We start from the raw sequence: 15047 nt of genomic DNA, 5'->3' as shown, positions 1-15047 counted from the left end.
ATGTTCTATATGACTGCCACTACGGTCCAAACTACCATCCAACCTTTTCAGGTGTTCCTGGATGCAGATACAAAGGATATGGAGCTAAGGCTTCTGAAAAGAGGGCTTGATAGAGAGGTGTGGACGAAGGTGCTTGTCCGTCTGCCAGGTAAAACCTTGAAGTTAGTCTGTAAACAAGGTGTATCCAAATCTGATTCATTCCACTGTTTGCCAGGGACTCCCTCTGCCCCAGGTCTGTATCCAACCTTGTTTAGCGGGGAAGTATGAAACCCAGCAGGGTTACGAACTTCAAGGACGGACCTCTTGTATTTGAGAAGGGAGTCCGTAAATCCATCCAACCACCATTCCCATCCTGGTGTGGGCTCATCTGTAATGTGGATTAGCTAGTGGTGTTAGAAGGAATGCCAAAGTGATCAGCTGCTGCTGCACCACTTTCATAACCACTGGTGTATCACAGTGTATATTCAAATCAAATCAAATTTTATCAAATCTAATTTAACAGGTGTAGACCTTAAAGTGAAATGCTTACTTACGAGCCCCTAACCGACAGTGCAGTTTTAGGGAAAAAAGGTCAGGAATTATTCAGACCAATGCATATGTAAAATACTTTCAAATCTTGAGCTGTGCTTGATTAAGTTTGCATACATAGTGGTATTACACACAGGTGAATATGTCTTCATTTTTCTCTGACTCACAGGTTCTGTGTTAGTGGGAAGGCCTCAGGCTGAGACTAGTCAGACGGGTTCGACAGAGAGGCTGCGTTCTGTGAGGACAGAATTTGTCAATCGAGTGTCAGGACCTGGGCTCGGCAGTTTATTGGACAGGCTTCTGCAATGGGAAGTTCTCAATGAATATGAAATGGAGACAGTGTAGGTGATTCCTGAGAGAGCAAAGAAGGACCGGGAAGTCATAGACATGGTGCTGAGGAAATGAGCTGCTTCATGTTTGCTAATGAAAACCCATCTGATTGAACTGGACCCCTTGTTATGCGCAATGCTTGGTGTCTGCTGAAACATTAGTGTAGTATGAGGCATTGATGAGCATGACCAATGATGTCTGTGTTCAATAATACATTTGGTCTGTATTTATTGATTATTTTGGAATTAGGGTGTAAGGCTTATCATTTTTTTAAATCATTCAGTATACGTGTAACCGCAATAAACGTTGTCTTGAACACTCTTTGATAAACAAACATGTTTAATTTCAGGTTCAAATGCTTACCCTAACACTTTTCCTACAGTTATTCAAATACACCATGTAACATGAACTAGTGCCAGTACTGTGCAGTCACATATTCTATATGACATGATAATTACCTCCATGATAATGAGTAATGATGTAATTGATGCTTCAACAATAATAGCTAATAATTTTCACTGTGAACATTCAACGCCATATGTATTTGGACAGTGAAGCCAAAATGTTAAATTTAGCTTTATAGTCCAGCATGTTGTATGGCTTACGGCCATTCAAAATGATAATCGGAATTGTATATTGCTGACTGTGGGGTATACTAAAGTAGTGGAATATTACCATATACTGTAAAACAAGACAAGGATACATTGTCATTTCAGGTGATGATATACGTGAAAAATACAGTACTCACCTTGGTGACAGATTAATGTTATGTACAGTTTTACCAAGTATAACTTGTCATTTTAATTTTCAATATCTTTGGAACAGAGAGGATATTGTTGTTTATAAATGTAGCAGACTCATTCTATATCATGTTAGTAGTATCAGGAATCAAGGTAAGACCCAGATGCAGACTGTCGAAGTAACAATGTTTATTGTAGCAACAGGGGCAGGCAAAGACAGGTCAAGGCAGGCAGGGGTCGATAATCCAGAGTATGGCAAAGGTACAGGACGGGGTCAGGGACAGGGACAGGCAGAGAAGTCAGGCGGGTAGGTACAGGGTCAGGACAGGCAATGGTCAAAAACCAGGAGAACGAGAAAAACAGAGACTGGGGAAAAACCAGGAGTTGACAGGAAAACCGCTGGTAAGCTGGACAAACAAGACGAACTGGCAACAAACAGAGAACACAGGTATAAATACACAGGGGATAATTGGGAAGATGGGCGACACCTGGAGGGGAGTGGAGACGATCACAAGGACAGGTGAAACAGATCAGGGCGTGACAAGTAGTTTCGAGTCAGTATCAAACATTTCTGTGTATCTAAAAATCACTATTTCAGTTATGCTCATTCACAGTGTGGTTTGCTTTTAGACCAGTGTGATATTATTTCCCTTCAACTGCAGTTCATTTCCCATAATAAATTAAGACGTTTAAAACCTAACTGGGTCGTTCCACGAAATGTGGGTCTTTTACGTCCCTTTGATATTTTAAGTAGAAATTGTGTGCAAATAATGGATTTTAAAAGCCTGTTATATAAAATGAAGTGCCCTTTAATATAGACCACATGGAAAATTCAATACATTTGATTTTTAATATCGTTCCATAAAAATCTATGGAATCGAGCTACGCACAGGCAAAATCCTAGAGGAAAACCTGGTTCAGTCTGCTTTCCAACAGACACTGTGAGACAAATTCACCTTTCAGCAGGACAATAGCCTAAAACACATGGCCAGATATACACTGGAGCTGCTAACCAAGACACGATGCCCAGGTAGGTGTAAACATCCTGCTTGAAAGACAGCTAGCACTTGACCCCCATGGCCCGGATGACTGTGTCCAGCCTCATCACCTCGATTTTTGTCCGTGAAGTCCTTATTATAGGAACAGATGACGTGCTTGCTGTCAGACTTGGGGTCACAGGCTCACCTTGGTCAGGGAGATCTTCCCTTCCACGGCTGCTCTGGCCACACACTCACAGGCAGGGCCCACCTTGAAGCCTGAGTCCAGGTGCATCAGTCACTTCCCGGTGAGCACCCTGTGGTTCAGTGGCAGTTCCTTCACAAGCTGGAAGGTGACAGGTCTCCCGCTGTCCAACAGGCTCTCCCAGCTCTCCTGTAGTCCAGTGATGTCCCCAGTGGCAGGACAGTGATTCAGGCCCAACACAGAAATCCACCCCACAGGGCCCTTTACCGCCCTGCTCGTCCCCGAAACGGCCCACCTGGGATGGCTTGTTGGTCTCCAGCCAGCCGTCAAACTCAGCTCTGGGTGTTTTGCGGGAGTCGAATACGATCCAGGGGTCCATGTCTGCAGCCATGGCCACTGCTGCAAAGTTCTCGGCGGAGAGTGGCTCTTTGTTCTCCACCTCTGTCCCCTCCACTGTGACATCTACCTCCACCTGAACCTCCTCCATGGTGGAATCTCAACAAGGGGTTCCTGGGGTGGGTTCTCAGCAATGGTCAAACGGATGCACAATTTCCCTGTTGATAAGCATAAAGTTAGTTTGAGTAGGAAACGTTTTAAAACCCTGTTCACAAGAACTGCCTTGCAGTCAGTCATTCCCCAGCATGCATGCAATGAGTTCATGCAACCAAAGATAGAAGCTGTTATGCCCTAGCTTTTTTTGCCAGCTAGCTAGCTCGACGTTGGCATGACAATTATGTCGTTTAGAACTTGTGTGGTATTTATATTGTATACTGAACAAAAATATAAACGCAACATGCAACAATTTCAAAGATTTTACTGAGTTACAGTTCATATAAGGAAATCAATAAATGAGGCCGTAATCTAGGCCCCCATGAATGGGCCTGGGAGGGCATAGGCCTACCACTTGAGAGCCAGGCCGACCCACTGTTGAGCCAGGCCCAGCCAATCAGAATGAACTTTTCCCCACGAAAGGAATTTATTACAGCCAGAAATACTCCTCAGCACCGCCTCAGACTATCCTGCAGGTGAAGAAGCCGGATATGTAGGTCCTGGGCTGGCGTGGTTACACTTGGTCTGCGGTTGTGAGGTCGGTTAGATGTACTGCCAAATTCTCTAAAAATGACATTGGATGGCGGCTTATTGTAGAGAAATTAACATTAAATGATCTGAAAACAGATCATATTCCTGGTGGATATTCCTGCAGTCAGCATTCCAACTGCATGCTACCTCAAAACTTGAGACATCTGTGACATTGTGTTCTTTGACAAAACTGCACATTTTAGAGTGGCCGTTTATTCCCCCCAGCACAAGGTTCACCTGTGTAATGATTATGCCGTTTAATCAGCTTCTTGATATAACACACCTGTCAGGTGGGTGGATTATCTAGACATAGAAGAAAGTGTCACTAACAGTGATGTAAACAAATTTGTGCACAACATTTGAGAGAAATAAGCTATCCCTTACAAAAAAAAGACGTAAAAGTGCAGTAACTGCAGTCGACTGTGTTATTTTTAACGCAGCATTTGTAGCATCCTGCAGTTATACTGCATTCTAACGAGAGTTACCCTACTGTGTACTGCAGTTATACTACAATCTTTTTTCGTTAAGGGTTTTGTGTGTAGGGGCAATTTCTGGGATCCTTTATTTCAGCTCATGAATATGAGGACCAACAATTTACATGTTGCGTTTATATTTTTGTTCAGTATACATGCATGAACATAGAACAACTTATAGTTGCTATAATAATGAAATCTTTTCCTGTACCGAGAGGTTTTATATGCCAGCTACCAAGTCTAGGAGGTAGCTGGCCGCCTAGCAATGTTTCTGCTCAAGCTTCCATCATGATTTAAATGTCGCTAGCAAAACTTTATTGAAACACTCCGTATGGCAAAATAGCTTAGCTTAGCTATAGTAGCTTGGCTAACGTTATCTAGTAGAAAACGAGCAAAGTAAAAGTTGGGTGATGGGCTTTTAACTGTTTGTCACATTCAGCCTGCAATGTTGGATTTTACCTCAACGCGACAGTACTTTGATAATGCAACAATCTGTGTTAGTTTATTATTTCACACTCGCGTGCTGTCTATTTGACCAGAGTGCAGGCTAGAAGAAATCGACGGAACGTGAGACCCTGCGGAACATCTCGAGAAGGCTACGTGCTAGGCTAGCTAGCTACCTACCCATTTGGGTGCGGGTTGGAGGGACATATAATAACAAAATATTGAAGATTGTTTTAAGTTAAACAGTTTATAAAATAATGCCCAGCAAAAAGAAAAAATACAATGCGAGATTCCCTCCGGTAAGTAGTTAAGCTTTGCTTGCTAAGCTGATAGCTAATTAGCTAACTAACTTAATGATCTAAATCTGTGGAATGCTAGCTAGCTAGCTTGCTAACTTTAGATCAACAGTGCACCCATTAATATGATTTGTTCTAGGTATGTTGCTAGCTAGTTAGCAGAAAAGAAGATAAAGCTAGTTAGTTGGATAACTTTGTAGTTAACAATGCGTATCTACAGCTCTAGCTATCTAACGGTAACGTTAGCTACCTAAGCTAGCCAGCCAGCCACTTGGGAGGGTGGCTATTAAAAAGGCATTGCTAGCCTAGTTTGTTCATTGTTGTTATTAAGTTTGCCTGCTGTACTAACTGATAGACGAGATTTAGTTATTGACCTAAACAAGTAGTAGCTAGCCTGTTAGCTAGGCCTGCTAGGGGTTTGTATCATTCAGAATAAGTGAGACATGATCGGGAAAATTGGAGGATGTAGCTAGCGTTGTAAATGCTTGCCAGATACTAGCATAAATTGACAACAAACCAGTCCGCCTAGGAATGTCAAGTATGTGGACACCTGCTCGTCAAACATCTAATTCCAAAATCATGGTCATTAATATGGAGTTGGTCCCTCCCTTTGCTGCTATAACAGCCACTCTTCTTGGAAGGCTTTCCACTAGACATTGGAATATTGCTGTGGGGACTTTCCATTCAGCCACGAGAATTAGTGAGGTTGGGCGATTAGGCCTGGCTCGCAGTCGGGTTCCAATTCATCCCAAAGATGTTCGATGGGGTTGAGGTCAGGGCTCTGCAGGCCAGTCAAGTTCTTCCACACCGATCAACAAACCATTTCTGTATGGACCTCGCTTTGTGCACGGGTGCATTGTCATGCTGAAACAGGAAAGGGCCTGCCCCAAACTGTTGCCACAAAGTTGGAAGCACGGAATCGTCTAGAATGTCATTGTATGCTGTAGCGCTAAGATATCCCTTCACTGGAACTAAGGCTGCGTAGTCCGAACCATGGAAAACAGCCCCAGACCATTATTCCTCCTCTAGCAAACTTTACAGTTAGCACTATGCATTGGGGCAGGTAGCGTCCTCCAAACCCAGATTTGTCCGTCGAACTGCAAGATGGTGAAGCGTGATTCATCACTCCAGAGAACGTGTTTCCACTGCTCCAGAGTCCAATGGCAGCGAGCTTTACACCACTCCAGCCAACGCTTGTCATTGCGCATGGTGATCTTGCTTGGCCATGGAAACCCATTTCATGAAGCTCCCGACTAACAGTTCTTGTGCTGACGTTGCTTCCAGAGGCAGTTTGGAGCTCTGTAGTGAGTGTTGCAACCGAGGACAGACGATTTTTACGCGCTAGAGCACTCAATGGTCCCGTTCTGTGAGATTGTGTGGCCTACCACTTCGCGGCTGAGCCGTTGTTGCTCCTAGATGTTTTCAATTCACAATAACCGCACTTAGTTGACTGGAGCAGCTCTAGCAGGCCAGAAATTTGACAAATGGACTTGTTGGAAAGGTGGCTGAAATAGCCAAATCCATTAATTAGAAGGGGTGTCCACATACTTTTATATATATAATGCGTATAATGCTGCCGCTACTGTCAAATCGTGCTGAGCGAGGTAGCTAGATGTCTTTATTGTTGACCACCTCCCTGACTTCACGTGTGAGATGAGCCAAAACAGACGGGGCAGAAGCCAAGAACGTGCACGGTGGTCTCTAAAAAGGTAGCAACAGCTTCAAAATAAATAGGCCTATGGATTATATAATCATCACCATAACAAACAACTATCTCCCAGTGCGAATGTGTGATTTTTAGCTACCTATTGAGGTCATCACTTCTGCGCAGTACCTAAATCCTCAGATGCAAACGGATGGGAATAGACCTAGTTGAAAGTTATTTCGGGCATTTCTGTTGATAGCCTAGTTTATTTGTTATCTAAATATGGTCAATGTGCTGGGCGTGTGTGGTTGGTTGATCCATTAGTAACTCGGCAATTATGCAGATACTCTAATGGTAGTAATCTTCAAAGCGCTCTCTCACTGACCTCTTCCCATTTTGATTACAGGCCAGGATTAAGAAGATTATGCAGACTGATGAAGAGATAGGCAAAGTGGCTGCCGCCGTTCCTGTCATCATATGTATCCGTTCTTCTCACCTGAAAGCTTCATCTGTATTTCATTGCAAGTTCACATGAACTGCATTTCAAAACATGTGTTTTTGCCAATGACAATATGGAGATTATAGGGTTAATTGTTTGTTGTGCCGTTTTAATGAAAAGTCATATGACTCACTGTTTTGACTTTTGAGAGGTCGTGTGCCTAGTAAGAGTCTAGCAATCACTCTTGAGTAGTTGTGAAATGTCTAACTGTTCAGTTATTGAAGCCCAAATAAAGCACCCTGGTCCTGTGTGGCTAGTGTCTACTTCCCCTTAACTCATCCACCAGCACGAGCTCTGGAGCTGTTCCTGGAGTCTCTCCTGACGAAAGCCTGTCAAGTCACCCAGTCCCGGAACGCAAAAACAATGACGACGTCACACTTGTAAGTCATGTATTCAGTTATCGGTGTTGGTCATAAAAGTCAGTAGGGCTACAGATTGTAATGTTCAGCGTTCTTGCCTATCGGTGCTTTTTGAAGCGATGGGAAAGTATTGTCTTTTTTAAACAATGCGTGTGTCTTGGTAGAAAACAGTGCATTGAGCTGGAGCAGCAGTTTGACTTCCTGAAGGACCTGGTAGCGGCAGTGCCGGACATGCAGGGCGAGGGAGAGGACAACCACGCAGAGGGAGGGGAAAAAGTTGCACGCAGGTAACGGACCCTGAATGATACCAACTGTTGACTTGCATAGGATATTAATGATGGTCCACTAAAGCTTTGTGTGTTGGAAAATGTGTGAATTATGCAATTTTGACTTTGTACTTGGTGTCCTCCAGAGGTCGAAAGCCGGGGTCAGGCCGCAAGAACGGAGGAGTTGGCTGCAAGGGCAAGAAGCTATCAGGCACAGAGTCAGAGCAAGAAGTGGGTGTTGGCCTTAAATTTAGCAGCCACAAAGCATAAGCTTAGCTTAGATAACAGTAACGTTTTATAGTGTGCAATGTTAGTTTGGCTTGGTGGCCAATTGAAGTTATCAGGTGTGATTGGGGGGGGGGGTTTGAGAGGGTAGAGTGTGAGGATAGAGGTTTATTTATCTTTTCGTTGCCATGGGAACAGGATGACTCTGAGGACAGCGAGACAGACGAGGATGAGGAAGACGGGTCTCAGTCAAGCACAAACCTGCAGCCACAATCGCGATTCCACAGGTAATGGACATGGACACGCGCGCACACACAGTTAACCACCACGCAACTGTACTCTTTGCTAATGTGCTTTCCTGGGTCGTATTCAGGCATTACCTTTCCATTTCACACAGTTTCAAAACATTTTCTTAACTAAACATGATCCTTTTGTGTGCGGGTACTATTACTAAGGTGTTGTCCCATCTTCTGCCCTGTGCCACAGCCCAGACACCGTGCCACCCCAGTACCTCCACATGGGCACCGCACAAGGGGGCCTGGCCATGCCCCTGGGCTCCTTTGCCCCCCACCCCTCGCTGATGGGTACCGCACCCCCACCTCCCCCCCCCATGCCGCACAAAGATGAAGACGATGATGACGAAGACTATGACTCTTAGCTCCCCCCGCTCTTTTACCTTTAATTTTCTCTTAAGTTCTTTTCTTCTGTGGCTGCATTGAGAAAGAGGTGAGTCTGGGCAGATGCTCACATGCAGCCCATTGTTAAGGAAAAGCCTCCATCAACTGGCAGTAAGGTGTGTAGACATGACAGCCGACACCACTGAAGACGAGTAACCGGTTGTATATTGCGTTTAATTATTTGTTATTTTATTGTGGAGAAAAAATGAACCAGGTTGTTTTATAAAGACAGGTGGTTGTTCTATTTGGACTAAAAATGGCAGTTGATGTTCTGAAAGGCCCCCAGCCCAAGTACCGGTTTGATTAAGTCCCCCATTGTAGTTTGCACTTTGGTTATTCTCTCATCTCTCTCTGTTTTCTGCATGTGTCATTGGTGTTCAACGGACATATTACTCCAGTTCCATGTCCACTTCTTCAACGTCTGCTCTGGTTCAGTTGAGATGATCAAACTGTAATGCCTGTGCAGCCTACGTAGCCTCATAGAATACTGTACACACAGACACCTTCTCGAGATGAAGTCGGAGCAGCGGTTGGTCATATTTTGAAAGGGATCAGCACTTTCCTATAGCAAAAGGAGATGATTGTGAGGATTATGAATTTGGCAGAGCGGTTAGATCTTGGTCTTGCTTTCAGAGTTGGTCGTTATTGCACGTGGCTATTCCAATTTGTTAGGGTATGGGTAAGGAGATGTGTTTTACTGTAGGTTATGAATTCTTCTCAATGTGACTTGAGTTGAGGATTTTCCCCTTTTTAATGCAACTTTTTATGACGATAATTGATCCTCATGAAGACCTTGGCCGTTAGCTTACGTCAACCATATTCACATGTCATTATGCTAATGATTACAACTCCAATTGGTTGTTTTTGTTGATTTGAAATATGAGTGACAAGTCACTGCTTTTGAGGTAAAATATGTTGTTTTGTACCCCCCCCTCACCCCAACTATCTCCTTCTTGAAGACAGATATTTCTGTGCTGGCTATTCTTATCTGAAATGTACTGTGATGCTCCTGGACCATAACTTTGTTTTTAAAGTTGTTAAACCTCTCACCTTTTCTTCTCACCTATAATTTGTTTTCAAAAATATATCGTACCCTCCCCCCACTTGGAATAAAATTCTCCTTTGTATTGTATTTTTCTTTTTCTCTCTTTTAGATTGTTTTAATGTACACATTGAAATGCAGCGAAGGATAGGGCTCCCGTTTCAGTGTCTCTTGATATGAAATGTTTAAAGGTAGGCCGTTGAACTTGACACTGTATGTAAAATTTTAACATTCTTTTTATTTTGTATGGGTGAAATAAAGTTCAGATTTCAATAAAACACTGCCCAACTTGTTTTTTTTCTTTTACATCAAATGGCATGAGATATTTTACCAAGTGTATCTGTGATATTACAAGCCACAATGCCATAAGCTATTTGTTGTTGAGTCCATTGAAACTGGCAATGAACTTCATTCCATTGGCACCTAAGTGAAACATTGCACAAGGCTTCACCTTACAACTACACAGGAGTGTTACACATCCTTTGTGTTCAACCCAAACCCATCCTACATTCTCTGAACTTCCCATTCCCATATGGAAAATCTGTACGTTTCTCTCGAAGCCGCCTTCATGTCTCCTCCAAATACTTCCTGTCTCAGACACCAGGTATAGAATAGAAATGGCCGACCATGCATTGGTACTCCTACGAAGTGTGTATAAACGTTTAACAATGGATGTTTGTCACCACAGCTGATGTTATGTGTGTTTTCCCCTGTCAGGGCCATGTCGTTATCAACAGAGTAGGCAAGGTGATTGAAGTGCAAGCCAGCACAGGTCTGTTCTGTGGGAGAGACTCCCATGGAGAGAAGATTTGATTCGATTAGAAACACTGAACAAAGAAAACACTCTTTCTGAAAAGACAGTTCATTTTTTGTTCTCTGTGTGCACTGTGAACCCACACCCTTCCCTCCCTCTGAGTTTGGTTTCATATTGTAAATGTAGCAGCAGGCCTGGCTCGGCCACCAGGCCACAAAAACAACTGCCTTCTTCCTGCACAAGTGATGAGTCAGCGCTGGGTAGCAGGGGGTGGGGGTGTTTGGCCTGGTTATGGGAGGGGATTTACTTTCGAGGGCGGCGGAGCAACAAAGGCCTGCCATGGGACAGGGGAGCCATCAAAGGTCTCAGAAGGAAGCACACTGTTTCCACACAGCAGCACAGGGCAAAGGTGCCCTAGGTGGCAAAGTTTCAGGTTTCGTCTGTCTCAGACCCAAATAGCGTGACATGTTTTATGTTATTTCAATAGAAGCCCCTCGTCAGGGAAACAGCTACACTAAAGTGTTTTATGTACACTTTTGCATATTACATCGTGCATCATTAACCTCATTAGTATTGGAGACTATGTAACCTATAGGCCTTATTAACTGAATTATATTTATATCTCGACATTTGCACGTTGGACCACTAACTTGCCCCAAGGCAACATACAACCCAATCAAATTGTGACACTTGGTCGATAACAATTAACTGCCTAATACCACGTCATTCTTCTGCGCGCCAAATACGTATGTATTTATTTCTCACACAGATATTCCAGTGAACCTCAAATATAGAAAACGGGAATTAGTCCGCATATTACTGCTTCCTCCACCAGAACGCGAGTTGCGTTGTTTCTGTCACCTTGGGGCGTATTCATTCCGCCGATTCTGTTGTAAAAACGTTTCTTAAATGTAAGCAAACGAAAAGAAATGGGGAGTGACCTAACTGAATTTGTCCAAAATAAACTCTGGGTTTAGTTGTAGAACGGAAGCACTGTTTGGACTAATGGATAGTTCGTTTTGCATGGCCCCGTACCCCGGGTGAGTGGAGATAATATTTAAGAAATTCCACAGTGTGGGAGAAATTCCACAGTGTGCCATCACAGCAGCAAGATTTGTGACCTGTTGCCACAAGAAAAGGGCAACCAGTGAAGAACAAACACCATTGTAAATACAACCCATATTTATGCTTATTTATTTTAACTTGTGTGCTTTAACCATTTGTACATTGTTACAACACTGTATATATATAATATAACATTTGTAATGTCTTTATTGTTTTGAAACTTCTGTATGTGTAATGTTTACTGTTAATTTGTATTGTTTATTTCACTTTTGTATAATATCTACCTCACTTGCTTTGGCAATGTTAACACGTTTCCCATGCCAATAAAGCCCCTTGAATTGAATTGAATTGATAATATTTAAGGACCAATGGAATGGTCAAAAATCTACTGACTCCGCCCAGGGGCAACGGACCATGAAACACGAAATCGCCCAATGCTTACACCCCTGAAGCTTTCTTTTCCTGCTGGGAAAAAAGTTACTAAACCACACCCTCTTCTCTGACTGTAGGCACAGATGTAGAGTGGTTCGAGAACGGAACGACGGCTAAAGGAAGTGGGGACATGATAACAATATGACGCTTTTTGGACATCGATAATAACAACGAGCTTGTCACTAAAGTATCGTTACGCACGACGGACAATATATGATTTGTTTCCGGAGTGCGGTTCTCTTTAAAAAAAGTAGACTCAGAAGCAGGATCGTACAGTTCTTCCTGTTGCCAACTCGGTGGATATAAAGTTCTTATGGAATATACAGACTTGTACAATTGAGACATTGTATATCACCATCGGGCGAGACAGCAAATATGGATACAGTTGGGCAAACGGATGTGAGATTTGTTGACAGAACGCATAGAAGGTTCGTCCAGATACCGTTGGTCGTGCTGTGGGTTTAGGGCGAGTTGGTCAGCTTTGAAATTTGCGGTAAAGCACGGGGTTCGCCTGACTGAACGCTCCTTTCCTGCTATTCTTCTCGTCTTTTCAGCGCTTCCTGCTTATGATGGCCACGGCACTTAATGGCTAAAAATACTGAACTCTAAATGGACAACTAAATGGAGTTGAGCTCTTTTGTTGAGATTATTATTGTCCAATGCTCTTGACATTTTATAACCACCGGATGCTAATTTTAGTGACTGATCCATCCAGTTTTCTGCACATTCTTGGTTTTGTTATAATGGATTAAGTTCCCCTTTATTTCAAATTCCAATCTCAGCACATACTCATTGGTTAATATGTGACGGTGTGGTATAATAATAGAGTAAGTGAGCTATGTGCTCAAACCACACATTGAAACACCACATAAGTTAAGTATCAACTTGCTTTATGGAGACAATTCTGCCATTTTACAAATTGGAACACTTGGCAGAACTGGACACATACATGGCCTTTGTTTGATCGTTGCCAGCTCCAATGGAAACATAAGCAGTCCATGTCGAGTCGGATGAGAGGCGCTTTTTATCCTGTTATCTTTGAACACTGTTGTGTTCCTGTTGGCCAGGCCTTTGAACACATTTCACTGGTCCCTGATGAACCAACTAGATACAGAGGAACGGGAGAGTGGTGCAATAAAGTACTCTATTGTACTTTATTTTGAAAATCTAACCCAGTGTCTGAACATTTGCTCATTGTGGCTCCATGGAGCCGCTGAAGAACATTTTTAGCCGCGGCCCACTGTCGAACTGGAAAGGTTTGGATCAATCGCAAAAAGGAAACTTCACCAATACCGTGTGGACGGCTTTATTCGACTATGAGGCGTCTGGTAAAGACGAGCTCACCCTCCACAAAGGTGACCTGGTGGAAGTTCTGTCACTGGATTCTGAGATATCCGGTGACGAGGGCTGGTGGGCGGGCAAAGTCAACAACAAAGTGGGCATCTTTCCCTCGAACTACGTCTCCTTCAAGCCTCCTTCATATGGGAAACTGCAGGGCAGTGGAGTCGGGGAGCTTGGGCCAGCCGTGGTGGGGGAGTTCGAACCTGAGGCTGTGGATTTCAGGGAACTGAGCCTCGAGGAGGTCATTGGGGTCGGAGGCTTCGGCAAGGTGTATCGCGGTACATGGAGAGGTGGGCTGGTGGCCGTGAAGGCGGCCCGCCAGGATCCGGATGAGGACATAAGCGTGACGGCGCAGAATGTACGCCAGGAGGCTCGGCTGTTTGCCATGCTCACTCATCCCAACATCATCGCTCTCAAAGGGGTTTGCTTACGGGAACCCAACTTGTGCCTCATCATGGAGTACGCATCCGGTGGCGCACTGAGCCGAGCATTGGCCGGGCGACGCATCCCGCCGCACGTCCTGGTCAACTGGGCGGTGCAGATCGCCAGGGGCATGCTCTACCTGCACACGGAGGCCATTGTTCCTGTCATCCACCGTGACCTTAAGTCTAACAACAGTAAGTCCCTGCACTAGGCCGTCTATGTCCAGAGTTGTTTTTTTTACGATGCACAGTGGTTGAACATTGTTATAGACAACACCTAGTGAGACCCAGAAGGTCATATCCAGGTGAATTAGTGGCATTTCCTTAGCTCCATGACAAACTATCAAGTTCAGTTTCACCTGTTCACTTGGCTTTGAGTGAAATGGTGGTAGGCTACCTATTTGCTGGGGATTTTGACCTACAGGACTCAGGCAGGGGATTGTCAGGACATGTGCACTGCAGGCTAGGGTATATGTTGTATCACCACAAGATACACCACACAGTTTGCCTTTGACAAAGCTCTATCCCCCCCCCCCCCCCCCCCCCCCTCAACTATAATATCGACTTTAATAACTAACAATTTACAAGCACAAACATCACACCTTTTAGACAAATGCAATTTTACAATTTCTTATTGCTGTTTCATTGTCGAGAAGGAACCTGAACGTAAGCTTTTCGTTGGACGATGTATACCATACTTATCCCGTACCTGTGACTAATTAAAGTTTTTAAACTTGATTGTGAAAGTCTAGTGAGCATTTCTCGATAACGAGACCAGCTGCTTCGCAAGCAAAGGTCAAGAATTGTAGTGGATGCATTTCAAGTCCGTCACAATTCACTCTTTGGACTTAATAACAGTGATTTAGGTGTTTTTGGCTCTGGCCACGTAGACCTATACCATGGACCATGGCCTTTGGACCACATCAAATAGATGTCGCGAAGGTGATAAAGATAGAATTCAACTCTCTCAATCCATAACAAACGGTTGTTGGAACTGTCAGGCTGAGTGTGTCTAAGTAACATTGATAGTCAAAACACAAGGCCACCTGAATTCACACACAGAGGCAAAACCATTATTATACCTTTGACAAGTCCAATAATCCATGTCAGAGGCTCGGCAATGTTCAGGGTTTGTAATTTTTCAGCATCCTCTCTTTTATCGTTTGTTCGAATCACAAAAGAATCCCTCTGAACAGCCACGTTACCTTATGCAAAATATCAAGGTTATTTTTTTAGTTTGACTACAG

At 43.8% G+C, this 15047-nt stretch overlaps 2 protein-coding genes and 1 pseudogene across 2 annotated transcripts in view; 2 read left to right on the top strand and 1 right to left on the bottom strand.

The window, feature by feature from the left end:
- Positions 1–2515: 2515 nt before the first annotated feature.
- LOC120030171 lies at positions 2516–3329 on the bottom strand (annotated as a pseudogene).
- Positions 3330–4717: 1388 nt separating this feature from the next.
- On the top strand, positions 4718–10064 carry LOC120030558 (dr1-associated corepressor-like). Its single transcript, XM_038975975.1, has 7 exons — positions 4718–5076; positions 7125–7197; positions 7504–7597; positions 7741–7863; positions 7989–8073; positions 8266–8354; positions 8554–10064. The coding sequence occupies exons 1-7, from the start codon at positions 5035–5037 to the stop codon at positions 8723–8725; spliced, it is 678 nt and encodes a 225-aa protein (XP_038831903.1). The 5' UTR covers positions 4718–5034; the 3' UTR covers positions 8726–10064.
- A 2068-nt stretch (positions 10065–12132) lies between these two features.
- Positions 12133–15047, top strand: part of LOC120030570 (mitogen-activated protein kinase kinase kinase 11-like) — a 44532-nt gene continuing 41617 nt past the window's right edge. The window contains exon 1 of the mRNA XM_038975987.1: positions 12133–13995. Coding sequence (XP_038831915.1) covers positions 13242–13995 — 754 coding nt within the window. The 5' untranslated portion in view covers positions 12133–13241. The remainder of the gene's footprint in view (positions 13996–15047) is intronic.

This window comes from Salvelinus namaycush, chromosome 36 (genome assembly GCF_016432855.1).
Source record: "Salvelinus namaycush isolate Seneca chromosome 36, SaNama_1.0, whole genome shotgun sequence".
Taxonomy (NCBI): Eukaryota; Metazoa; Chordata; class Actinopteri; order Salmoniformes; family Salmonidae; genus Salvelinus; species Salvelinus namaycush.
This window is presented reverse-complemented; position numbering and strand designations above follow the sequence as displayed.

Coding starts and splice junctions, on each gene's coding strand:
- LOC120030558 (XM_038975975.1), top strand. CDS start 5,035: ATGCCCAGCAAAAAGAAAAAATACAATGCGAGATTCCCTCCG. Junction 8,074..8,265: donor GCACAGAGTCAGAGCAAGAA/GTGGGTGTTGGC, acceptor CCATGGGAACAG/GATGACTCTGAGGACAGCGA. Junction 8,355..8,553: donor CCACAATCGCGATTCCACAG/GTAATGGACATG, acceptor CCTGTGCCACAG/CCCAGACACCGTGCCACCCC.